Source organism: Chanodichthys erythropterus, chromosome 3, assembly GCF_024489055.1.
Source record: "Chanodichthys erythropterus isolate Z2021 chromosome 3, ASM2448905v1, whole genome shotgun sequence".
NCBI classification, from domain to species: domain Eukaryota; kingdom Metazoa; phylum Chordata; class Actinopteri; order Cypriniformes; family Xenocyprididae; genus Chanodichthys; species Chanodichthys erythropterus.
In genome coordinates this window covers 22338867-22365549 of record NC_090223.1, presented here as the reverse complement: position 1 = coordinate 22365549, position 26683 = coordinate 22338867, and the positions used below count along the sequence as shown (strand labels likewise).

General features: G+C 38.9%; 3 protein-coding genes and 1 gene segment (V, D, J or C); 2 read left to right on the top strand and 2 right to left on the bottom strand.

The window, feature by feature from the left end:
• Positions 1 to 1488, bottom strand: part of LOC137017289 (immunoglobulin lambda-1 light chain-like) — a 101476-nt gene extending 99988 nt beyond the window's left edge. The window contains exon 1 of the mRNA XM_067381365.1: positions 37 to 1488. Coding sequence (XP_067237466.1) covers positions 37 to 76 — 40 coding nt within the window. The 5' untranslated portion in view covers positions 77 to 1488. The remainder of the gene's footprint in view (positions 1 to 36) is intronic.
• LOC137017282 (uncharacterized) overlaps positions 1 to 14619 on the bottom strand; it is a 36252-nt gene extending 21633 nt beyond the window's left edge. The window contains exons 1-3 of the mRNA XM_067381355.1: positions 14422 to 14619; positions 7325 to 13957; positions 6585 to 6860 (exon numbers count right to left, since the gene is read on the bottom strand). Coding sequence (XP_067237456.1) covers positions 7923 to 13748 — 5826 coding nt within the window. The 5' untranslated portion in view covers positions 13749 to 13957; positions 14422 to 14619 and the 3' untranslated portion in view covers positions 6585 to 6860; positions 7325 to 7922. The remainder of the gene's footprint in view (positions 1 to 6584; positions 6861 to 7324; positions 13958 to 14421) is intronic.
• A 3121-nt stretch (positions 14620 to 17740) lies between these two features.
• On the top strand, positions 17741 to 18214 carry LOC137004197 (immunoglobulin lambda variable 3-21-like). The segment is given in 2 exon segments: positions 17741 to 17780; positions 17883 to 18214. Coding segments are annotated over 2 exon segments (372 nt in total).
• A 5503-nt stretch (positions 18215 to 23717) lies between these two features.
• On the top strand, positions 23718 to 26061 carry LOC137017284 (immunoglobulin lambda-1 light chain-like). Its single transcript, XM_067381361.1, has 4 exons — positions 23718 to 23823; positions 23906 to 24238; positions 24928 to 24957; positions 25506 to 26061. The coding sequence occupies exons 1-4, from the start codon at positions 23781 to 23783 to the stop codon at positions 25829 to 25831; spliced, it is 732 nt and encodes a 243-aa protein (XP_067237462.1). The 5' UTR covers positions 23718 to 23780; the 3' UTR covers positions 25832 to 26061.
• Positions 26062 to 26683: the final 622 nt, after the last annotated feature.

The window sequence follows — 26683 nt, the reverse complement described above, 5'->3', positions numbered from 1 at the left end:
ACTTGAAATCTGACATCAGATCTGATGAAAACTTACAGGTCAGAAGAGTAAAGAAAGCACAGAATATTGTGATCATCTTGTGATTTGGTCCGTGTGACGTGTAAAGATGAGCAGTGCTGTAGAATAATGCTGAGATGATCAGAGAGAGAAACTTTAAGACAGTCAAGAGCTCTGAGAGGGAGGAGCCACTGAAAGACCCGCCCACCTCCTACAATAGACCCGCCCACATCTGACAAACTACACGTGTGTTTCTCACTTACAGTTTTTTTTCTCAATCTCATTTTTGATTAAAATTTGATCAGATTTAGTAAGTGTGAACATCCAAAATATTTTTACAAATCTGTTTCGAGCTTCATTCAGGCTGCGTTCAAACTGTCAGTCCAAATCTGATTATTTGTGTATCTGATTTGAATCTGATCTAAAATTATTGACTTCCACATTCTGTGTCACAACTGTTCAGATCTGATTTGTGTGTCCATGCCGCTCTTTTGTTTTCCGGGATATCTGTGTTGGTTTCTATGGCAATGACGTTGAGTCCATAGGCACATGCTAAAAACAGCAACAACAACTGCAGCATGGAGGGGTCTGCTGGTTTCAAAACATTTCTGTTATATTGTCATTTTCTGCTCGTCCAGCACTTTGTAACAACACAACCCTGTTTCTGCAGAGACTTTCAGCATGTTTCCTTGAACAACGTCTGACATTTATGTTTTACATGGAGTGAGGAAGTCACATAAACCACATGAAATCCAATCAGAGACTGAACAAACTGAAACAGATTTCCAGAAATGTGATTTGAATAGGATTTCAAACCACACATGAATGTAGCTCGAAATGGATTGGTAAAAATCATATTTCATGTGATTTTTTTTGTAACTGTTTAGTTCTGTTCATGTGTTTCTAGTTTAGTTTTTTGTTCTTGTCTTGTAATCAGTTGTCATTGTTTTCTGTTCATGTTTGCCTGCGCTCCCGTTATTTTGACCCAGTTTCCCAGTGTGTCTGACTGTTTTACTCCTGTCATCTGTGTCTTGTAATTACCTCGTTAGTCCTGTCATTTATCTACAGTAGCTAGTTAATCTGTTCCCTGTGTATTGAAGCCCTGAGTTTTGTCCTGTTCAGTGTTCAGTTATTTTGTTGTTCTGTTCCGGTAATCCTGAGTTCTGTCCATTAAATCCTATAAACTGCTGCATTTAGATCCAGTCTCAACAACATGTGACATTTTTGACCGATCAGAATTGCTAAATCTGATATGCACAAAAATCGGATTTGGACTGACTGTCTGAATGTAGCCTCAAATATTGAAATTCTGTTCAAAGCACATTTCTGGAAATCTGTTTCATTCTACCAACTAGGGTGAGCATAATGCGGGACAGTCCTGGAAGCATCATAAGCAGTGTCCCGCATTTCAATTTTGTATGTATTTTTTAAATATATTATTATTATTTCTGCATCATGTAGGGTCTGCACAGTCTCAAGGATGAGCAGGTCCCACCATAAACTGTGTTTAAGCCTCAATTCACAGACCTTTGGTTTGTAAATCTTACATCGATTCCGGCCCGGCAGACACTAATGGATCACGAGACTCTTTTTTATGACTATTGCGATAAGTCCCGAACCTCTCCTCCGCGACTTCAAAGGAGATGCGAACACCACGGGTCGGGGTTCGAGAAGACAGGACCGCATTCCAAACGGTCATAAAAAGGAAAATACACGCACGCACCCACAGACACACAAAGCCTACATAAAGACTGTATACACAAATATTATACCTGCAAAAATGAATGTATCTGCCACTATGGTGCTCGTTGCATGTATGTGTTACTAATGTAGAATCGTAGAATTGACTGTAGTAGGTTAGTTTTCATGTTAAACGATAGTATTAGAGTAGAAAGTGTAGTTTTCTGCACGAGTTCCTGCCGTCAAGACGGACTCTCTTCTTTATTTTCCGGTCATATTACAACAGTTAAACCTTCGTTTGAAACTTCGCCGAAACAACCTCCGGAAGAAGAAACAACTATCAAATCGAGCGCTCCGAAACTCTAAGCACCCCAACGAACCTATGCAAGTATAACGTTTTTACGATTTTAAATGCTGAGTTTCCTTGCTGGCTCTTAAAGGTGACTGTTGCAATTTGCCATGCTTTGATCATCTCTTTCGTTTCTGCCTTTACTTTCACCTATATGTACTTGTATCTACTTGTGTCCATTTATCCGTATAACCTTTGTATTACCCGTTCTGTGTATTAAATTCATCATATCCACGCTTATGTTGTTCACTTGCTCATTCAGCCACCACCAAGTCACTTTAACGTTCTGATTCTAATATCCTGGCTTTACATTTGGATGCTACCATAGAAATTTATCTTCGCGGCCAGAGGGTAATATTTCTGTCGTAAGAGTCTGTGGAACTTACCGGTTTGCTGGACGGACCGATAGTTCTCTATAATTATTAAAACAGAGCTAATCATATATGTGATTGATTATAATTCGTTGTAGTTAATTCACCATATATGGTTAATTCCCCCTTGGGTCGGTATGTGCATAATAATTCATAAAACCTTATGAATTATCATATTCATATTCCACCCATAAATTGATTAATAACTGTGCAAATCGTCACAATCATTTTATTTAATCATCCTTTAATTTCAATTCCACAAAAAAAAAAAAAAAAAGTTAATAAGAAAACACCCAACATGCGCAGCACAGCTGTTATTGGTTCTAGCCAAAGCGGGAAAACTTTGAAAAAGAAAAAAAAAAAACTATATCTGCAACAGAAAAAAAATGGATCTATCCGGAGCTCCCGAGAAGAAAAAGCATCTTTGTTCGCATAATAAAGAATGGGAGAAAAAATATACGTGGTTAAAACCAGCTACAGGTGACTCTAAAAAAGCAGAATGTAGTGTTTGCCACAGAAGTTTCACCATCACGCATGGAGGTGAGTGGGATATAAGGACACATGGAGATGGGGAAAGTCACAAGAGAAATGCACAGCAAAGAAATGCTACCGCTAACATGACAAGTTTTTTCTCTCCACCAAAAGATAGCAACCAAAATAAAATCACAGCCGCTGAAGTGACAGTATGTCTATCATTATGTGCAGCATGGTTTGTTGTACAGTTCAGGTGACTGTACTACTAAACTAGCCCTGGTCATTTCCCCGATTCAGAAATAGCAAAGAAGATTGCTTGTGGAAAACTAAAAGTGCATCCATTGTTACAGGTGTGCTTGCACCAGCATCTTTAGAAACATGCTTGAAACCGTTAAATACGCCAATGATTGCAGATAGACCGGATTCTCTTCCACCTTTCTCAGTTGTGTCTGATGCAACAAATCATGGAACAACCAAGTAATTCCCGTTACATTATGATATTACACACCCGACCTAGGAGTGCAGAACAAACTGTTGGACTTTTATGATTAATTGCAACGAAAACTCAGATGCGATTTTTAACCAGGTGGTTTCAAGGCTCGAGGAGAGAAGTCTGGGGTTAGAACGGATCTCTGCATACTCAGCTGATAACGCAGCGTTAATTATGGTGTGCATAACTCAGTATATAAAAAACTGACGGACAGGAATGCCTCAGTTATCAAGGCCAACTGCATGGCCCATATTCTACACAACTGTGGGAGGCATGCCGGCAATAAGCTGAGAATTGACATTGAGAACATAGTCACAAAAGTTTCCAACCACTTTTCTTCTTCAGCTAAATGTGTACAAGAATTAAAGGAAGTGTTTGAGTTTGTGGACGAGGAGTACACGGCTCTTTACAAGAACGTGCCGACACGGTGGCTAAGTTTGTGGCCTTCAGTCAATCTCTTGGAGAAGAGCACTGTCCATCAGCACTTTGAAAACTGCTCGCAAATGTTGAGGATGGAGAGGATGTGCCCTGTGAACTCCAGGCATACCTGATGTTTTTGCAAAATAGCCTCAACGTTTTTTTCGAGTATTTGAAGTAGAGGGAGACCAGACAACTGTGTGTGAGCTTTTCGAGTTGATGACCAATCTCAAATTGAAACTCGTGCAAAGGGAAAAGGATCGATTCTTTGCATTGGAGACCAGCACTCTCCTGCAACAGTTTCCCACCGCACAGGCTGCTGTTATAGAGCAGGACTTTCTTATGTTCTTTCAAAGAGCACTTGCTTATCTAAACAAGTGGTTTGATTTCACTGATGGCAACTACCTAAAGCACATCTCATGCCTGGCTATCAAGAGGGAATTTAGCTTCCAAGACCTCCGTGAAGCAGCCGAAGTATTAAAAATGAGCTTTAAACTGGACATGAACCAGCTGTATGATGGATTCTGCATTCTTCTTCCACGCGTAAAGGAAATCAATGACAAATCCTGTTGCATCAAAGTGGACAGCTCTGCTGAAGCATGTCAGTGCCCCGAACATGACAGCTCTGGCATCTTTGGCTTTGAGCATTAATGTCACCAACGTGTTTGTGGAGAGGGTGTTTTCTCTGATGACCCCTGCATGGAGACAAGGAACCGAGCCACTGTGGAACTCATAAAAAATGAACTCCTGGTGAAAGTGAACCACAGCTACACCTGCTTGGAGATCTACAGACACGTAATGAACAAGAAGGCCCTACTCGAAGCTGCCAGATCAGACAAAAAATAATACATTCAAGATGCACTGAATCTGGTAAGAATGCATTTAATCTTTCAGTCTTTCCTAATGGAATTTATTATACTTATTTGTAAATGTGCTTTTTAATGATTATTTGATAATTATTTTCACCTCATTATTTAGTTGAATAGTCTGTGCTGTTAAAATTAGTTTGTATCATACTGTGCCAAACTGAGTGACGTTCAGCGCCATCATTAACATTTTATAAAGCCTATTAGCGATGTTAACACATTGCAAAAAGTCAACTAATATAAAATAAACATTTATTCACCTATAATAATAGTAAGTTATCTGTCCCTCATGTCCCTGCAACAGAGCAAGAGCCAGGTGTTCACCCTACTACCAACACATGTCATCATTGCTATAGAAACCAGTGCAGATATTAAGACAGCCTTAGGGGCCGTTCACACAGAACGCGTCTTTGCGTCTAAAAACGCCAGACGCAGCGCTCAGGAGTGGTTTTAAAAAAAGCGCAGCATAGAACGCGAGGGTCTCGAGACGCGCTTTTGAGACGTGATGCAAAAACGACAATAACGGAAATAATAGAAATAGGCAAACAGCAGAATTGACAGATACAAGTTTTGACATGGAAAAAAAGAAAATAAGATCATAATGAGCCATGTTGCAGTCATATAAAACAGTTGTCATGCCAACTTGCTATTGTAAACAGAAGCGCGATTCACACATGAGCGCCGCGTTTTTAAGACGCCGTGTCAAGTTAAAAGAATTTCAACTTTTACACGCAGCGCCGCTCATCAACGTCAGTTCCAAAACAGTGGACCAATCAGAAGAACTCGGAGGCGGGGCGAACGTTGCAAGCTTCTGTTTACAGTAGCAAGTTGGCATGACAACTGTTTTATATGACGGCAACATGGCGGAGGAGGCGCTCATTATTATCTTATTTTCTTTTTTTTTCCATGTCAAAACTTGTATCTGTCAATTCTGCTGTTTACCAATTTTTATTATTTCCGTTGTTGTCGTTATTGCCTCACGTCTCAAAAGCGCGTCTCGAGACACTCGCGTTCTACGCTGCGCTTTTTTAAAAACCACTCCTGAGCGCCGCGTCTCGCGTTTTTAGACGCAAAGACGCGTTCTGTGTGAACGGCCCCTTAGAGTGGCATGTTCTGTAAATGTCCAAATATTTTTAAGAATTGAAGTTCAAGAAGACTGATGATGACAAAATTTGTTTTCAATGTCATTTTTAAACAATAACAACCACAATAAAAGAGGCCTGTGGAGATGTTGATGTTGAATTACATGAAACAAAGTGAAAAGTGTGTTGGTGAAGCACAGTCACAGCTCACTACTTCTGTCACTACTGCACATCTTTTCTTGTTTCAGATATATTTGCTTTATATAAAATATAGAAAACGGATATCCAAAGTAAATGTATGCATCCATCAAAACATTAATTTTACTTTTCAATGTTTACTGTACTAATGTAACTGTACAAAGTGCCCATATTGTGTTTTGAGTTTAAGAACGTGTAAAAGCAGAAGTGAATGTGAGCAGTGAGGAGGTTTTTGTCATGATGTGAATCACTGTGATACCCATTCATCAAAGCTTTCACATGTGCCACAGTAATACACTGCAGAATCACCAACATCCACATTATTGATGATCAGACTATAATCAATATTTGACTGAGTTGTAGATGTGAAGCGGCTGGAGGTAAAACCATCTCCATAGCTAGGAGAGCTGTGTCCATGATAGTAACTCAACACAAACTGAGGAGCTGAATTTGGAGTCTGTTTATACCAGCTGACATAATGATTATCCTTTTCAACGTTACAATCCATATTCACAGATTTCCCTTTTTGTTCTGTCAGCACAGAGGGTTTCTGTGTGACCACTTTTACACATCTGACACCTGTAAAATTATAATAAATACAATTAATCAACTTTGACACCGTGAGAGAACAACATGTTTGTAGTGAAATGTGTAACTTACATGACAGAAGAGTGAGGAGAGTGAAGGAGAAAATGATCAGCATCTTCCTGTGATGAGCAGTTTGAGTTTAGTGGAGAGATGAAGAGAATAAGAGAGATGGAGAAACTCATATATGAGGAAGAGAAACTCTGAAAGAGGGAGGATCACTAGAGTTCAGCCAATCATTTCATCCTCCTGATCAAACACAGACTGTGTAGCATTCCCGGCTGAACAGATGCAGCTTACTCTCAGGAACTGATGTTTATAAAGAATTTAATTTCCAAAACACCGTAAGAGCTAAATAAAAACAAACAAACATTAGACATCTGCCTGCAAATTGTATACAAATATTCATAAATCTATAAACAAATACACATTTGCAATTAATTGGCTTACATCATGAATAATGTGTCAATAAATCACATTTTAGTAAACTTGCTAACGTAATAACCTATATAAAATTATTGTTTTAATTACAACAATCTCCTTTTAGAGTGCAACGTCAACTACGTTACATGAAACATGAGTTAACAATTAATTAATTTTAGTAAAACTGACAATCTCAATTTAGAGAGAAAAGCATCAATTAATTATATAAAATGACCAAATAAAGTGCTGGTTTAGTGTAAAAAATTTATCTGGAGTGCAAATCCAGAGAAACACTGACGAGGCAATAACAACATGAGCTAAAGAAAGAGATAGATAAAATAAACACTTTAAAATCCTTCAAAGTTTAACACAACATAAAACTAAAACGGTACCTTGTGCCCTTCAGCCAGGAGCTAAGATGTAGAAAGAAACCTTTTTAAACGAACATTTGTACAGTGAATACCCAAAGGTTTATCTCTTGCAACGTTAAATCAGAATGACGCTTCACCTAAAAAGTGCGCAAAAGTACACACAGGGTGCCACTGCACTTCCTTTTCCAGACTTCAAAATAAAAGCATGTGAGGTAAAAATGTAAACACTTAATAAAACAAATAAGAATACAAATGTCCACATTAAGTATGCAGCGAGAATTATTAGTAAACCAAAACAAAGTAACTTTTGGCACAATTTTAATAATAAAGTCCTTTCTTGTGAAATCCTTTCTCAGGAATTCTATGGCAACACTGCCCTCTAAGGTTGGAGGTAAAGATGACGGCCTACTTCAGTGATTGAGGATTTAATGGTCATTTACACTCCCACCAAATCATGAGTGAGTTGTATGACGTTAAGAAATATAAATTACAAATGATTTTTAAATAAAAAATGACCTTTAACTCAGAAACGGATGAAGAGTGCCCATACTATGGAGATTAAATGCTAGAATTTAAGTAATATAATGAAAAGGATACACTTGGTTGCTATTGGAAGCAGCTAGACGGTCTCTAGCAACAGGATCAGCTTCTGGACTGGGCGTTCAATGACAGACAGCTTGTTGAGACGACGACCATCCTTCTCCAGATTCCGGTCACCAAGACATACCTTGACTCTTCTCACAAGCCCATCTTTATCTGTAGTGGTCTCTGTAACTCTGGCCAGCCGCCACTCATTTCTAGGCAGACCATCAGCCTTTTCCATGACAATATCTCCTACTCGCAGGTTTCTCTTTGCTCTGTGCCAGCACTGCCTGGTGGCAATGTTGGAAAGATACTCCCTACGCCAGCGACTCCAAAACTGCTCTGCGAGGTACTGAACATGACGCCACCTTTTTCTTGCATAGATGTCTTCTCTGATGAATCTGCCTGGTGGTGGTAATGCTGGAACAGACTTCATAGTAAGCAGGTTATTAGGGGTGAGAGGTGCAAGGCTGTTGGGGTCATTTAGGTTGTCAACTGTTAGTGGTCTACCGTTTACGATCGCCATAGCTTCGTAAAAGAATGTCCGAAGTGATGCATCGTCCAGTCTGTCAGAAGAGAGTGAGAGAGTTGAGCGAAGAACATTTCTCACTGTTCTGATTTGTCTCTCCCATACCCCACCTGCATGACTTGAATGGGGCGCATTTAGGACAAAGTCGCACTGCTTCTCAGCTAAGAATACTGTCAGACGACCGGCATCAATCTCTTTGAGGGCATTTTTCATCTCATTCTTGGCTCCTACAAAGTTGGTGCCTTGGTCACATTTGATTTGGCGCACTGCTCCCCGTAATGCAACGAAACAGCGCAGGCCATTGATGAAGGCATCTGTAGACATGTCATTTAGCATTTCAATATGAATAGCTCTGGAGCTGAAACATGTGAAGAGGAGGCCGTACCTTTTATGTTCCTTTCGACCCTGTTTAGTGACAAAGGGCCCAAAGCAGTCCATACCACAGTATGTGAAGGGTGGAGATGGATTTGTACGCTCCGAAGGGAGGTCGGCCATTCTTTGTTCTTCGGTGGGTCTCCTGAGCTTCCGACATGTCACACAGTGATGCACATGGGATGCTACTGCTCTGCCCATTCCTGGAATCCAGTAGCCTTGTGATCTGATTTCATTAATTGTAAGGCCCTTACCTTGGTGCTTGACATTCTCATGACATTGAGAAATGATCATCTTTGTTAAATTGTGATCTTTAGGAATGATCACTGGGTGTTTGACTGAGCTAGGTAGGGGTGCATCGCAAAGCCTTCCTCCCACCTTGAGTATTCCTTCTTGATCTACAAAGGCATCAAGATGATACAGCTTGCTGCTAGGTGACAGCTGGGCCCCCTTATTCAGTAACTTTATATCCCCTGTATAGGTGTTTCTTTGGAGGTCTTTAATGATGATGCGTTTAGCATTTTCTCGTTCAGCTACCGTACTGTGACCGATGGACTTATCCCCTTTGGCTCGTTGAACAAGGCGAGCCACAGCTTGTACAGCTCCAGACCATGAAGACAGCTTTGACAAGCGGTCTGAGAGGGTGACTTCTGTTGTTTCTGCCCTCAGTGTCTGAGCCTGTCTCACTTCAGGATCTCCAGTCATTAGTGCTGTGTCAATATCTGCAACAGGAGGTATATCCTTCTTCCATAAGAATCTTGGCCCTGTCAACCAATTGGATGTAAGAATCTCACCAGCATTTAAACCCCTTGATGCATAATCAGCAGGGTTTTCATTAGTGTGAACATATCTCCACTGTTGAGGAGTAGAGCTGAGATGTATCTTCTGCACTCTGTTTGCCACAAACGTGTGAAAGCGGCGTGCTTCGTTGTTAATGTACCCCAAAACTACTTGGGAGTCGGTCCAGAAGTGTTCTTCTATGTCTGCATATTCCAGCTCCTGTTTAAGCATATTGCTCATGGCAACTGAGATGACAGCAGCAGTCAGTTCGAGCCTGGGAATAGTCTGGACCTTAATGGGAGCAACTCTGGATTTACCTATGACCAGGGCACAATGGATGTTACCTTTTTCGTTTGTGACTCTTAAATAGGAACACTGGCCATATCCGCTGTTGCTCGCATCAGAGAAGTGATGAAGTTCTCTTTTTATGACCTTTCCAAAGTTTGCAGGTACATAACAGCGGGATATATTGATCTTTTCCAAGTTCATAAGATCAGCTTTCCAATGCTCCCACCTTGGCTGCAATTCTTTAGGAAGAGGGTCGTCCCAGCCTGTTCCGTTTCTGCACATTTCCTGGTGCACTAATTTTCCACGGAGCACAAAAGGAGCAATAAAGCCCAGCGGATCATACAGTGATGCAACTGTGGATAGTATGCCACGGCGTGTAGCTGGCTGGTCTTTGAGGTCAACAGAGAATCTGAATCTGTCAGAATCAATGTGCCAGTGGATCCCTAAAGCTCTCTCTAACGGGGTGTCATCAAAGTTGAGGTCAAGGGCCTTTACTTCAATGGCTCGTTCAGAAATTGGAATGCTATCCAGGACAACTTTGTCATTTGAAATAAATTTGTGCAGTCTAAGACCACCTGAGGCACACAGTTGTCGAGCTTCTTTTGCTACCTGGACAGCTTCTTCTGCACTGGCTACACTGGTGACACCGTCATCTACATAAAAGTCTGTTGTGATGAATTTTGAGCCAAGAGGATACGTACACTCATTCTCCTTGGCGAGATGTTTCAGACCATAGTTGGCGCATCCAGGTGATGAGGTAGCACCAAAAAGATGGACCTTCATGCGATATTCTTGTGGTTGTAAAGTTAAGTCTCCGTTTTTCCACCAGAGAAAACGGAGGTAGTTTCGATCTGCTTCTTCCACATGAAATTGGTGAAACATCTTTTCAACATCGCACATAAAGGCAACGGGATGTTGTCTGAATCTTACAAGAACACCAGTCAGCTTATTCATTAAATCTGGGCCTTGGAGCAAATGGTCATTGAGGCTGGTTCCCTGGTACTTGGCGGAGCAGTCAAAGACAACACGGAGCTTGTCTGGCTTTTTAGGGTGATACACCCCATGATGAGGGATGTACCACCTCTCTCCAACCTTTCCTTCATCATGCACTTCTTCCGCATCACCTCTCTCAATGACCTCTTCCATAAACCTAACATAGTGTTCCTTGTACCTTTCATCTTTCAACAATTTCCTTTTAAGATGATTGATCCTTACAATGGCAAGCTGCTTATTGTTAAGCAAGTGAGGTCTCTCTTTGAATGGGAGAGGCATCTCGTAATGCCCGTGATCATTCTTCCTTATGCCTTGCTGCAGTTTGTTCAAGAAGAGGATGTCATCCTGCGACACAGTTTTATTATCTTCACCAGCATCTTTGAAGTCAGACTCCAAAACCTTAATAACATCTGCTGGAGTCACTGGGGGAAGCTCTTTAATGCTGACTCTATGACAGATGGTGCTGAAGCTTTGTGATTCATGGTGTGAAGACAGACGACCAACAATACTCCATCCTAGGTCTGTATAAACTGCATAAGGCTCATCGTCTCCTCCTAAAATCACCTGTTTTGGTGCTAAAGCCTTTGGACAGCTGTAGCCTATCAGGAGACCAACCTCACAATCCTGCAGTGGTGGAATTTTGTCCGCTATTGTAGAGAGATGCTTCCAGTGTCGTGCTGTGTCACAAGTAGGGATGTGAGTACGGTTCACTGGAATGGAGTCCTTAGTGTAGGCAGGAGGAAGGTTGAGGACAACAGGGGAGCTGAAACCTCTTACTTTGAGACCGGACACCTTTTCACTCGGCATAACAACATCTTTTGCAGTCATGGTTGTCAACTTCAGTCTCACAGGACAGGAGTCAGCTTGTAGCTTGTTGCTCAGATCTCGGTCGACAAACACAGTATCACTCTGGGTATCAAGCAGAGCATAAACAAGTTTTTCAAAGGCTGGATCCCTTTCGGTTGATACCCACACTGGCACTATCATTGAAGTATTGGTGGATGGCTCATCATTCTCTACTTTGTGAGACGTACTAGTAGCCATCTCTGTGCCACCTTGGTTTGAGGTTGGTGCAGAGTTGACTTTCTTTGTGTAGTTTTCATCATGTAGACACGTTGGATGTCTACCTCTACAGGTGTCACAGGATAGACGGTGACGGCAGTCTTTTGCACTGTGGCCTGGTCTCATGCAACCATAGCAGAGCTTGTTCTCCTTCACATATTTCCGTTTCTCTTCTAATGACTTTGCCACAAATTTAAAACAGCTGTGAATCTTATGCTTGCTGTCTTTGCAGAAGAGACACATATTATAATTTCCTTTAGTGGGCTTTTGTTCGTTTTTGTCATTTTGTTTATTTTCTGTAGCCGTTTGAATGTGAAAGACATTAGCCCTGTTCCTTTTACTGTCCTTAAGGTTTTGTTTTTCTGAAGTGGGGTCAGAGGCACGAAGAGCACTGAAGGAGGTGACTGGATTACAAGTAACCTCTGCTTCCATTGACATGAAGGTCACAAAATCTATAAACTTTGGAAAGTCATGAGTCTCAATAAGTGTCTGCGTGACCTGACGGTTCCACCGTGCTGCTGCCCAATCTGGTAATTTGTGTACAAGTTTCTGATTTTCATCACAATCATTCAATATTTCAAGCCCTTTGACATGAGGCATAGCTTGCTGACACGCATTCAAGAAGTCAGAGAAATCTCTGAAACCTTCAGCATCTTTAGGCTGAATCTTAGGCCATTTAGCTAGTTTTTCTCTAAATGCCTTCTGTATGACAAATGGCTGACCATACCGTTGGTTCAACTTGTTCCATGCATCATTATAAGCCTCATCATCATTTCTGTAGAAGATACCATCTAGGGACTTACGAGCTGGCCCACCAACATACCTTTTTAAATAGTGCAGCTTGTCAGCAGAAGAAATAGCTCTTCCATCAATGAGCGACACAAATGCAGCCTTCCACTCAATGAACTGGATAGGATCACCACTGAACACAGATGGTTCTGTTATAGGCAGTCTGTTCAGGGTTATGCTATCTTGAACAGCTTGAGCGAGATAAGATATATCAGATTTTGGAGGAGGTAGTGTTGCTGTGATGTTGGTAGGACATTGGATGGGAAATGGAACCACATGCTGCTGCACCGCTACACTCACATCCTGCTGTTCCCTTGTATGCGAGCGTGAAGAATGAATGCTGACTTCCTGTGCCATTTCTTGATCATAGGCCTGCAGTCTGGCTCTAGCTGCTTTTAGATCCTTCTCTGCCTTTAGTTTTTCCAGTTCACACTTTCGAGCTTCGATCTCTTGTATGACTGAGTATTCCGCTTCTTTGGCTGCTAAATCAGCTGCTGCATCTGCACGCTTGGCTGCAATGGACATAGCTGTAGACCTTGATGATGTGGGGCGTGAGACTGTGGATCCATAGACGGAGCGAGCATAATTGTGATGGAGTAACTCATGCAGGCTGTGTTTTACATTTTCTCTGTCAAAGTCCTCAAGACATGCCATTCTGTCAAAAATTATCTTTGAAATATCTTTTGTCACAGATTCACACGTGTCGATTCTGCGTCTAGTGTCACTGGATGGAGCAATGTAATCTCTGATTTCCATGTAGACATGCATAACATCATCCCTTCCCTTCTCAAGTGCGTTAATAAGCACTACCAGTTGACTCTCACTAACGTCTGTTTTTAGCTCTTCCCTTGTGTTGCGAGCCAGGTCCTTCCATTGTTCATACAGCTGAATCAACCTTTTCTCCCTTTTCAGGGCCTCCTCCTTTTTATATGCACGCATCTTCTCCGTGGGGTTGCGTTGTCGACTACAACGGTGAAGCTCCTCCTCTTCCTTTCCATTATGAGGGGCCTCCACTTGCTGGTCGGGGTCTTTATTTTCAGAAGCATCCATTTTCTTTACAGGAGTGCATTGGACCAGATTATCAGATCAAGTCCTCTGGTTGTCCTTAGACAGCTGAGAGAGGTGAGGAAGGACTGATTAGGTGAAGCTGTTGTTCTTCTGGGTAAAGCTCTTACTGTAGCATTCCCGGCTGAACAGATGCAGCTTACTCTCAGGAACTGATGTTTATAAAGAATTTAATTTCCAAAACACCGTAAGAGCTAAATAAAAACAAACAAACATTAGACATCTGCCTGCAAATTGTATACAAATATTCATAAATCTATAAACAAATACACATTTGCAATTAATTGGCTTACATCATGAATAATGTGTCAATAAATCACATTTTAGTAAACTTGCTAACGTAATAACCTATATAAAATTATTGTTTTAATTACAACAATCTCCTTTTAGAGTGCAACGTCAACTACGTTACATGAAACATGAGTTAACAATTAATTAATTTTAGTAAAACTGACAATCTCAATTTAGAGAGAAAAGCATCAATTAATTATATAAAATGACCAAATAAAGTGCTGGTTTAGTGTAAACAATTTATCTGGAGTGCAAATCCAGAGAAACACTGACGAGGCAATAACAACATGAGCTAAAGAAAGAGATAGATAAAATAAACACTTTAAAATCCTTCAAAGTTTAACACAACATAAAACTAAAACGGTACCTTGTGCCCTTCAGCCAGGAGCTAAGATGTAGAAAGAAACCTTTTTAAACGAACATTTGTACAGTGAATACCCAAAGGTTTATCTCTTGCAACGTTAAATCAGAATGACGCTTCACCTAAAAAGTGCGCAAAAGTACACACAGGGTGCCACTGCACTTCCTTTTCCAGACTTCAAAATAAAAGCATGTGAGGTAAAAATGTAAACACTTAATAAAACAAATAAGAATACAAATGTCCACATTAAGTATGCAGCGAGAATTATTAGTAAACCAAAACAAAGTAACTTTTGGCACAATCTTAATAATAAAGTCCTTTCTTGTGAAATCCTTTCTCAGGAATTCTATGGCAACACTGCCCTCTAAGGTTGGAGGTAAAGATGACGGCCTACTTCAGTGATTGAGGATTTAATGGTCATTTACAGACTGATTCAATAATTTTACTTATTTCACATATATGAGGGGGGAAAATGTCATGTTTCTTCCATAAATTAATATTATAGTTCAATGACAATTCTCTAAAAAGTGATATATAAACTGTCTGTATTAACATGGATAATCTGCTACATTCAAACACATCAGTGAACAGCAGATGATACTGAATGTGTTTCATAATGAAATGAACTTGACTGTATTTTGTCTCTCTTCACTTCAGATGAGACTCCTGGTTATCTGCATTAGTCAAACTGATCTGCTCTTCTGACAGAACGATTACATGATTATTGAACAGATTCATCTGTCAACTATTAGCTGTTAGAGGATATGTGTGATGAATGAACATGACGTTTAACCATTCTTGTGTATTTGATCAGATTTCAAATGTTAAACTAGTGTTACTGCTAGAGAAGATCATTTGTGAAGATCAGAGATGAATGTCTGAATATGGTGGAGAGATGAATTACACAGATGGAGACGATCACATGACTGATAATGAACTAGAGAGTTAGTGACAGATGCAGAAATGACTATTATTTGATACAGTAAAGTTACGATCTAAACTATAATGATCAAAATGCTCCTGATGGCCTGACATTCATGTGAATATGGTGTGAAGTTGATGCTGAAGTTTGTCTTCTGCAGACGCAGTGAGCTGTGGAGATTTTCTTCAGGACAGGAAGTTCAGTCGTGACACACAGGAAACACCTGCTGTTATAATCAGCTCCATGCAAATGATCAGTTTCTCTGTCTCTTTTCATCTGTTCATCCAACCAGACAAGAGCGTTAACAACAAATGATCTTCATCTGTACATGAACAATAATAAAAGAGCAATAAAATGAATGAAAAATACTGGCAAAGTGACACTCATTTATGACGGGTTTTGATTATTTCAGAACATCAGACGCTTATCAATCTTTTGTTTTTGTTACTTGAGTTATTTTAATGAAGAAGAAACTCTTTTGTAAACCAAACCTCTTACAGAAGAAAGATTCAATCCAGTATGTTTGAGACTTATAACTCAAAAACCCTTGATAATAATGGAGTTTATGCAAATATGTTGATCTGTCAATCACTCAGTGATGTTTCTGATGATGTGTATGATGATGAATGATGATGTCACTGAGGCTCCTCCCTCTTCAGTCTCTTATGGCTCGTCTCGGATCGCTCTGCTCTGTTCAGTCGGCTCACATCACACACAGGGCCGGATTAACATAAGGGCTAGGTGGGGCTGAAGCCCCAGGGCCCGCGGGTAGAGGGGGCCCGTGATTGGCTGGAGGAAATGAGATTGACAAGTCAAAGGTGGTTGATTTGTGTCTAATAAAATAACAAGAAAAAATGATTGGAAAATGTGCCTGACAGATAAATCACCGTCCAATCAAAATCACTTTACAATTCGTGGCATGACATCGGGAAACGCCTCTTTGCGTTATGCTGTCGCATGTAGGCCTAGACTAGAAAATTGACCTTTATTGCTTGTTCAGCGTCGCTGGTGTTCAAAATGATAAAAAAAAAAAAAAAGTGATAGTGGTGCGCAAAAAAGGAAAAATAAGCTTGAAAGGGAGAAAAGGGATGCTAATCTTACAGCAAAAATTACAAAACTGACTAACTGCTTCGGTTCACATAAAACATTCGAGCCAGTGGAAGACCCCGCGTGCAGCGGCAGCTCACAATTATCTTCACCCGACACCGTCGCCGATCTGCGTGCTTTACACGTTGAAAAAGGTGAGATAGCAGCTGCATCAAGTTATTTTTATTACGAGTTAAGCCCTATTCGGATGGTAATTGTTTCTCATTAAAACGTAAGGTGTTTTCAACATTTACAGGGACGAGTCGATTGATTTTATTGCTGTGGATTCAGAATGTCAGTGTTTTTCTCTCATCATCATCACCTGTGTAAAAATCCCGAATTAACTTTCCTACTGTTTTTTGACGAACACCAATGTCGAGTGACTTGTCTCCAACTATCTGCCTTTGAAGCACATTTTATCAGTTGCAGTTCTGGTGCCTCCATCCGTACAACTCGACCTCGACACATTCACATCACACGTTAACACAGCGGTAGAGTTACTCACGGGACACTGCACTTATTCGCAATCAATTCTTTATTTGCATGTACTTTAAAGCCCTGCCAGTTAAACATGTCATTCGTGTGCTGTTCTGAGATGCGCTTTTTCTGACCCCATACACCCGAAGCGTGCACACACACTTAAGCCTGTCAAACAGCACCTGACTACTGGACTTCATCTTTCGCGTCTGATTGCGCTATAATACTGTCAATTACACAAAAGGTTTACATAAACACAGTTGGTTATGTCTGAAGTGAGTTGAGAAAATCGGATGCGTGCAGGTCTTAAAGTGACAGCATCCTAATAGTTAGCATGCGGACCCTTGTCCTTAAAAGGATAGTTCACCCCCAAAATTAAAATCCTGTCATCACATGCTCACTTTCAAGTTGTTTTAAACCTGAATGAGTTTCTTTCTTCTGTTGAACACAAAATAAAATATTTTGAAGAATGTGGGTTACAAACAGTTGCTGGTCCCCATTCATTTCCATAGTAGGAAAAAATAAATATATATAATGTGGAAATCACTGGGGACCATCAACTGTTTGGTTACCCACATTCTTCAAAATAGTTTATTTTGTGTTAATCAGAGGAAAGAATTATTGTGTCAGCAATATATGCAATACAATTTTAAAATATGTTAAATATTTTATATGTTAAATATATTTTAAAATATGTTAAATAGCATGGATTATTTAGTGTGCTTATATAAAATGATTTGATAAAATGAAATGGGAATCGGATGAAAGGGGGCCCTTGGTGTTGCTATAGCCCCAGGGCCCAACGTGTTCTTAATCCGGGCCTGATCACACACTCACATCATGCTGTCAGTCTTCATCATCCTCTTCATCACTCTGTCATGTAAGACGTCACTAGACTGCAGTTAAAGATGCACTTCTGATACGATCATGAATATGTCATACGTGAGTATTGAGTCTCATTAATGGTGTGTTTATTCTGCAGGTGTCAGTGGAGTGACTGTAGTGACTCAGAGTCCATTAATCACAGTCAATAAAGGACAAACGGCTAAACTGGACTGTAACACAGGCAGCTCTACTGATGGTGGACGCTGGTATAAACAGGTCGCAGAAGGAACGCCTCAGTTTGTTTTAAACTCGTACCACAGCTGGAGCTCGCCTACATATGGATCTGGATTCTCCTCTCCTAAATTTACAGTATCTTATCCGTCGAAGTCTGACTGTCATCTGTCAATCAATAATGTGGATGTTGGTGATTCTGCAGTGTATTACTGTCAAACATATGACAGCTCTGTTAAAGAGGTCGTATCACAGTGATTCACAGCATGACAAAAACCTCCTCACTGCTCACATTCACTTCTGCTTCTACACACATCTCACATGTTCTTGAATTCAATATACACCAGCAGTTTGTTTAAATACATTATTTTATTTGAGTTAATCAAGTGTAACTCTATAGACTGGTCACCTAGAGGCATGTTGGACATTTATGATGTATTTATTTTTATTTTATATTTTTTATTTAACAGTGAGGACAACTGAATGTAAAGTTTGAAGAATAAAATTAATGTTTTGATGGATGCATACATTTACTTTTTTTTAATATCTGTTTTGTATATTTCATATAAAGCAAATATATAGCATATCTGAAACAAGAAAAGATGTGCAGTAGTGACAGATGAAGATTCTCTTCTAGTGGAAAAAGTGAGCTGTGACTGTGCTTCACCGACACACTTTATCACTTTTTTTCATATAATTTAATTTCATTCATGAGAAGTTTATTATAGAATTAAAAAAAATAAGCTTAATACCATACCATAAACCACATTCAAATATCAGTGACCCATATATATATATATATATATATATATATATATATATATATATATATATATATATATATATATGAAATGAATGAAAATACATGTTTATCATAAAGTTCTTCAGTGAAGAGTCCCCTACCCCAAAATATTACATACAGAAATATGCAGCAAATATTTACTGCTGTACAGTACTGCGATCATGTTTATGTTGTACAGTAAATCACTCAACTTTATTGATCAAATTCTTCAGTTCTTCTGCCTCAACATCTCCACAGGCCTCTTCCATTGTGGTTATTATTGTTTAAAAATGACATTGAAAACAAACGTCAGGTATCATCAGTTTTTGAACTTAAATTCTGAAAAATGTTTGGATATTTACAGAACGTGCCACTCTAAGATAGTCTCAAACTAAACTGTACACTATCAATAGTCCAGTAAAATCCTCATCATTGTAGAAGTGGAATGTCATCATAACACTCTGGATCTGTTTCCTGTTTCTCTCAAGAAGAGCTCATGATTTATTACATGGTCAATTATGGTGATTCCCATTTCAGTTGAAAGTTTTTACCTTCTACATCTATTCACTCCTCTTCCATCCTCTCCTTTCTGTTCATGTCTTCAATTTCTCCTCTTCTTCTTCTCTTATTCAGTGTCCTCCACTTTTCTCAATCTCTCTCCTCCTCTCATCTCATCTCTTTCTACCTGTTCCTCTCATTACACTCATTCCTCAACTCTTTCCACCAGCTTACAATTGTACACCTTTCTTTTGCCATCCTCGTGTTTATTCTTATTTTTTATTTATTTATTTTTGCATAACAATATTTGTTACTTTTGAAAATAGATTTAATAGATAATGCAATTGTGACACACATGACATGACATGAAATGATTGAAAACTACAATCTGTTTAGGACAATTATAAAGTGTTCAGATCACCATGTTAATTGTTTTAAGAGCAGTGATATGAGTTTGGAGAAATTTGTCAAATTTATTGAGTAAAACTGTAACATTTTCCTCAGTGATGAAGTGAGAAGCACACGTGTGGTTTGTCAGATGTGGGCGGGTCTATTGCAGGAGGTGGGCGGGTCTTTCAGTGGCTCCTCCCTCTCAGAGCTCTTGACTGTCTTAAAGTTTCTCTCTCTGATCATCTCAGCATTATTCTACAGCACTGCTCATCTTTACACGTCACACGGACCAAATCACAAGATGATCACAATATTCAGTGCTTTCTTTACTCTTCTGACCTGTAAGTTTTCATCAGATCTGATGTCAGATTTCAAGTGTTTTGACACACAATCTCATATAAAGCTTGTTTATTCTGCAGGTGTCAGTGGAGTGACTGTAGTGACTCAGAGTCCATTAATCACAGTCAATAAAGGACAAACGGCTTCACTGGACTGTAATCTGGGGACAGTAACTAATTATCAGGCTGTATGGTACAAAAAGACTCCAGGAGGAGTTCCTCAGCATATGTAAAGATTTCGTGATAGCTGGAGCTCAGTTGAATATGGATCTGGTTTCTCTGCTCCTAAATTCACATCAACACATTCATCTCAATCAGATTATCGTCTGATCATCAATAATGTGGATGTTGGTGATTCTGCAGTGTATTACTGTAACACATGGGACAGCTCTGTTAGTGAGTACGTATCACAGTGATTCACAGCATGACGAAAACCTCCTCACTGCTCACATTCACTTCTGCTTCTAGACAACAGATGATAAGAGCAATACTTCACTTCTCACATTCAGGATGAATTAGAAACTAATTACAAATGTTGAAAATATTCTTTACTTTAAGTAATTATTTAGATCAAATTTTTTACAAAACAAACAAACAATCAAAAACAAACAAACATATAACAGGACAGTAAACATGATCTATTTCAGGTCTTCTGAATCTATACAGCAGGTTTCTCGACTCTCAGATGTAAAGCACAAACTTCTTTGAAGTGACCAGCATGTTTTCTTCACTAACAGACTTACAGTATGTGATGCTTCAGTTTTTCACTTTTTGTCATTTTTTCACATGACACTTCATGAATTAAATTAAAAATTTAATTTAATTAAAAATCTTTGGCACTGCTTCTTTCTTTCTTTCTTTCTCTCTCAGGACACACCTGCACAATGTGCCTCATAATTTTAGCTTTATGTAAATCATGATGTTCCTCTGAACTCTTTCAGAACTGAAACACACAAACTTCATCTGTTAAGAAGTCACATAAATTTCAAATACTCAGCAAACTTTAAAATACTTTATCTTTCTGTAATTGACAATCAGACCACCAAATGTTTCCAATCATGTTTTAATAATCCTTTGTCGTGTTTTAAAGAAGTACACTTATTTTGATGTGTTGACTAACATATTACAGCACAAGTAAAATACTTGATCATAATTTTAACTGTAGTGTTTTATTCAATATTACAAGTAAATATATTTTAAATGTATTACAGTTTTTCTTGTTTTCTAACACACTATAACTGATTCATTTGGTTGGATTTCCCAAAACCATTTATTCAGTTCTCAATAGAATTTCTCAAAACTATAAACACATTTTCACACACATTAAAATTCTTCAAAACTTTACACAGATTTTAACAATGTTTGCAAAATTGAACTATGTTTTCATTCAGAAGACACAAATACAGAATATAATGAACTCAATCTGTCACAATAATGTGAACTCAAATAACACACATTTATCCATGTGTAAATATTATGAGGCAAAACTGATGAGACGATTATCAGAATCTCAAGATCATATAAATATCAGGTTATCATGTGCTCTGGAAAATGTGTCCTCACACTGGAGAGAGAGGAAGAGGAAGAGAAGAGGGGAAAAAAGAAAGAAAAATACAGATTCCCCAACTGGTTACACGTTTGTTGAATCTTTGGTCCATTGTCGAAAAACTCTAAACAAAACTATAGCATTCAGTAAGATAGAGGGCTTTCTGAACACAAAAAAAAAATCAAAGTGGCTATTTAAAAGTCTAAACACAAAAACAAAAACAAAAAAAACATGCTAAATGTAAGAAAAAGTAAATTTGGCTGAACAGTGAAAGAACCTCCAGAAGTCACGGATCCAGACGCTGAAAACCACATCAACTTCACCATATGAATCTCCAGTGTCTGGAGAAGAGTCATACGATACCTGCAGGAGGATGACGGCCACACACCTTCCATCATCATGCTGAAAAAACTCTGGGATAGGAAAGGGGAAAGTGTTGGAAGAACAGAAGTGTGGGTGATCAGTGAACCAGATGTGGACCAGAGCAGCCCAATGGAAACTCACACTGTCCCAGATCACAACATCTGCTGCTCTGGTTCATCCCTCTGGAGTGTGTCCATGAATCCGATGGGAAGGGCGTTGTTGTTGGGAACAAGGTTGGCATGGTGATGAATGATGCTTTGCTGACTAATGCTGTTCATTTTAGTTACAAAATATTAATCTCTAAAACGCGTTCATGCAATAACGTCTTCTCTTGCGTCACACACATGTGGTGTGCTTCTCTTGTGAACACGTTGGAGATTAATATTTTGTAAATAAAGCAGTAAATTTTTAGCAAAAGAGTACTTGTGTCACTTCATAAAATTGAGGTTAAACCCCTGGAGTCACATGGATCACTTTAATGATGTCTTTATACCTTTCTGTGGCTTAAAGTGGTAGTTGTGTAGCCTGAATATTTAATAAAATGACCTTGAAATATGCGTATTTTCTGTAAGGCTGTAGTGTTTTACAAGTATGATATAGAAATGAAAACTGAGAGTAAAGCAGGGCTGGAATTTGTGCCTGTAATTTTGCAGACTTGGTTTAAGGATTTGATACATGAGTTTCAGGTTTTGCTGACTGTGTTTTGAGTTACAGTTTTAGTGTGTAAACACTTGGAAAAACTGAAGAAGAGGGACTGAAAGAACGTTTGAAATATGAGGCAGTCTAGTTTTTGTGTGAAGCATGACCATGAGTGAAGCTGGTCTACAGAATCATCTACAGGGTTATTTATACTATTACACACACAGTATAATCACAGTATCAGTCCAGTACCAGAGATTTCACTGTTCTTGTACAGTAAATACTGGAGCACATCTTCTACATCCTCAAACTCGAAACTGTTGATTTGTAGCCAAACTTACATGTAGTGTATTTTTGAAGAACGGCAACTAGTGGACAAGAGTAGACAATATCTTTTGTCAGAGGACCAACAAACTGCTATAGTGCTGTAAATACTGTCACTGTCACTGTTAATACTGTAATATATTTCAAACTAGTCAGTGCAGAAGCCTGTGTGTTTGTTAAGTTTGTGTGTAATCTGAAGCCAAAGATTGATTGTGACAGAAGATGTTTTTGATTAAAATATTCGAGTTTGACGTGGAAGCTTGAGGTTTGTACAAACTGGTGTGAAGTTGTGAGATTGTGTTTATAGTTGTGAGAAAATGGTGGATTGATTCATGAATTGTGGGTTAGCAGCTGAAATAATCTGTAACATACACATTTGATTTCATGTGTCTCTTGTCACGGATCAGGGAGTTTCCTGTTATTTTCTGCAGCCTGTGATTTGATTTTCTTTTGATTTCGTGTCATGTGGATGCTTCATGTTTCTGTGCTCTCTTTCATGTGTTGTGTTTCTGTGACATTGTGCTCACGACCCAAAGACGAGGAGTTTGCAGTGAGACTGTTTCACTCAATGGACTCGAGCTCGTCATCATCTGATGTTTCCTCTGTGTGTCCGCTGGTGTGTGTGGAGAGCACAGGAGCCACCGTACTTTCATCACTTTGTTCACGGCAATTGAGTCCTCTACTTATCTGAATGGTAAGATACTTCTCAATGATTTGTCTTTGAACTAACACTCAATCAGCAGGAATAGAGGAAACATGATTTTTTCCATATGTGAATTAAGTAAGAGAATTAAATCAGTCTGTGTTTGATCAGGAGGATGAAATGATTGGCTGAACTCTAGTGATCCTCCCTCTTTCAGAGTTTCTCTTCCTCATATATGAGTTTCTCCATCTCTCTTATTCTCTTCATCTCTCCACTAAACTCAAACTGCTCATCACAGGAAGATGCTGATCATTTTCTCCTTCACTCTCCTCACTCTTCTGTCATGTAAGTTACACATTTCACTACAAACATGTTGTTCTCTCACGGGTGTCAAAGTTGATTAATTTTATTTATTATAATTTTACAGGTGTCAGATGTGTAAAAGTGGTCACACAGAAACCCTCTGTGCTGACAGAACAAAAAGGGAAATCTGTGACGATGGATTGTAACGTTAGAAAGGATGAGAGTAAATATGTCTACTGGTATAAACAGACTCCAAATTCAGCTCCTCAGTTTGTGTTGAGATTTTATCATTCACACAGCGCCCCTAACTTATATGGAGATGGTTTTACCTCCAGCCGCTTCACATCTACAGCTCAGTCAAATATTGATTATCGTCTGATCATCAATAATGTGGATGTTGGTGATTCTGCAGTTTATTATTGTGGCACATGGGACGACACTGCTAGTGAGTCCGTATCACAGTGATTCACAGCATGACAAAAACCTCCTCACTGCTCACATTCACTTCTGCTTCTAGACAACAGATGATAAGAGCAATACTTCACTTCTCACATTCATGATAAATTACAAACTCATCACAGATGCTGAGAATATTTTCATGTTTCTTTACTGTCCCATAATTTAACTCATCTCTTATGGTGCTTTTATGATATTTTGTCCTGTTTGTAGTTGGACAGTCACTGTTCACTTTATGCTTTAATTATTTGTAAAAGAGCAGCTCAGACATTCTTCTAAATTTCTGTTTTTGTGCTTCTCTGGAGACAGAAAGTCCCATTAGTTTGTAATGAATGTTCCTCCAGCGTCCGTCATCAGTAGATCTTCATGTGTTTCTGTTCAGAGTGACTTCATGTCCTTCATTGACTGAGACAACAGCAGGATTCACTGCAGTCACTGACACCTGCAGAATAACAACAGCCATAAATCATAGAAAGCACTTTAATACACAGCAGTCAAACACAACTAATATGAAGACTAAAACAGCAACATGAGTGTCTGTGTTTGAATCTGAAGCGTTTCTCCATGAATTAAATGTGTAAAGGACACAGTCAGATGAGGTTGAGTGAGTGTTTCACTTCTGTTTGTGTCTCTTCACAGACTGAGGAGGTTTTTGTACGGCTGAACATATGAAATGTTTCACTGTGGTATTCGGACAAGGAACAAAACTCATTGTGACGGGTAAGTCATCTTTACACTGTATTTTCAATGGTAAAATCATTTCACTGTATTACATATAGTCTACACTTCATTATAGATTTATAAACTCTTTATTTTTAGTTTACCTTGTAGTTAATTTACAGTTAAATGTGTGAATTCAGACAGTTTTATCAAGAACCTCCAGTAAACAGTCCTGAAATAAACTGAAAAGACTTTCACTACAAAAATGATTAAAAAATATATATATATAGTGTCAGCAGCTAAAATATACACTGTGCCATATATATTCATGTACATTTTAACATAAAATCTTGATGTTGATAACAAAAATCCAACAAAATACTCAAATAGAGCATTTTTATGTTACAAGTTATTTTTTATCAAGGACATTCAGATGCACGTATTGAACATAAATAATGATGTTCTTTATTAAATAATACAATAAAATATTACTTGTTGACATGGTGATGTGTGAAATTGTAGAAATGAAAGCTTTAAATGTAGTCATTGTTCAGTATTAGATGCAGATGTGTTTGTCCATCATGTTAATGGTGGTTTGTGTCGTGCAGATGCTGATGTTGCTCCTCCTGTGCTGAACATCCTCCGTCCATCCAGAGAAGAGCTGATCAGCTCCAGTAAAGTCACTCTGGTGTGTCTGATCGATCACATGCCTGCGGCTTTTGCTGATGTGCGCTGGCTTGTGAACGGGAACTCAGTCACTGAAGGCGTCTTCACCGGCTCTGCTGAACAGCAGCCTGATAAGAAGTTCAGGATGAGCAGTTATTTAACCATTGAGAGCTCAGAGTGGGACAAAGACAAAGATCTGACATGTGAAGCTTCTGTCGCCTCAAAAACCACCAGAACAAACATCAAGAAATCTGACTGCAGCGAATGAACTCAGACAATCTGATGTGTTGTTTGACTGATTATGAGTAATAATATCTTCTGACGTAGTGTGATAGAAATCATGAATATAGAAACTATCAAAAATAGTTCAAGAATGTCTTTAACTGTGTCGTTTTCTGCAGACGATATTCTGGCTTTAATGCGAACGTAAGAAGATTTACAACCTGTTCAATAAACTGCATGTTAAACAAACAGTTTTATTGTTGATTTCTTGTTTTCTTATTCATTACTAAGTCAATTTTCACTTCTACAAGCAATGAAAGACTGAACAATGAAAGTGTATCAAAGACTCAAATAAACCGTCTTCAGTTTGAAAATATATGAAACCTCTGCTGCCATCTTCAGTGGAAAGAGCAAATTAAACTAGTGTTACTGCTAGAGAAGATCATCTGTGAAGATCAGAGATGAATGTCTGAATATGGTTGAGAGATGAATTACACAGATGGAGACGATCACATGACTGATAATGAACTAGAGAGTTAGTGACAGATGCAGAAATGACTATTATTTGATACAGTAAAGTTACGATCTAAACTATAATGATCAAAATGCTCCTGATGGCCTGACATTCATGTGAATATGGTGTGAAGTTGATGCTGAAGTTTGTCTTCTGCAGACGCAGTGAGCTGTGGAGATTTTCTTCAGGACAGGAAGTTCAGTCGTGACACACAGGAAACACCTGCTGTTATAATCAGCTCCATGCAAATGATCAGTTTCTCTGTCTCTTTTCATCTGTTCATCCAACCAGACAAGAGCGTTAACAACAAATGATCTTCATCTGTACATGAACAATAATAAAAGAGCAATAAAATGAATGAAAAATACTGGCAAAGTGACACTC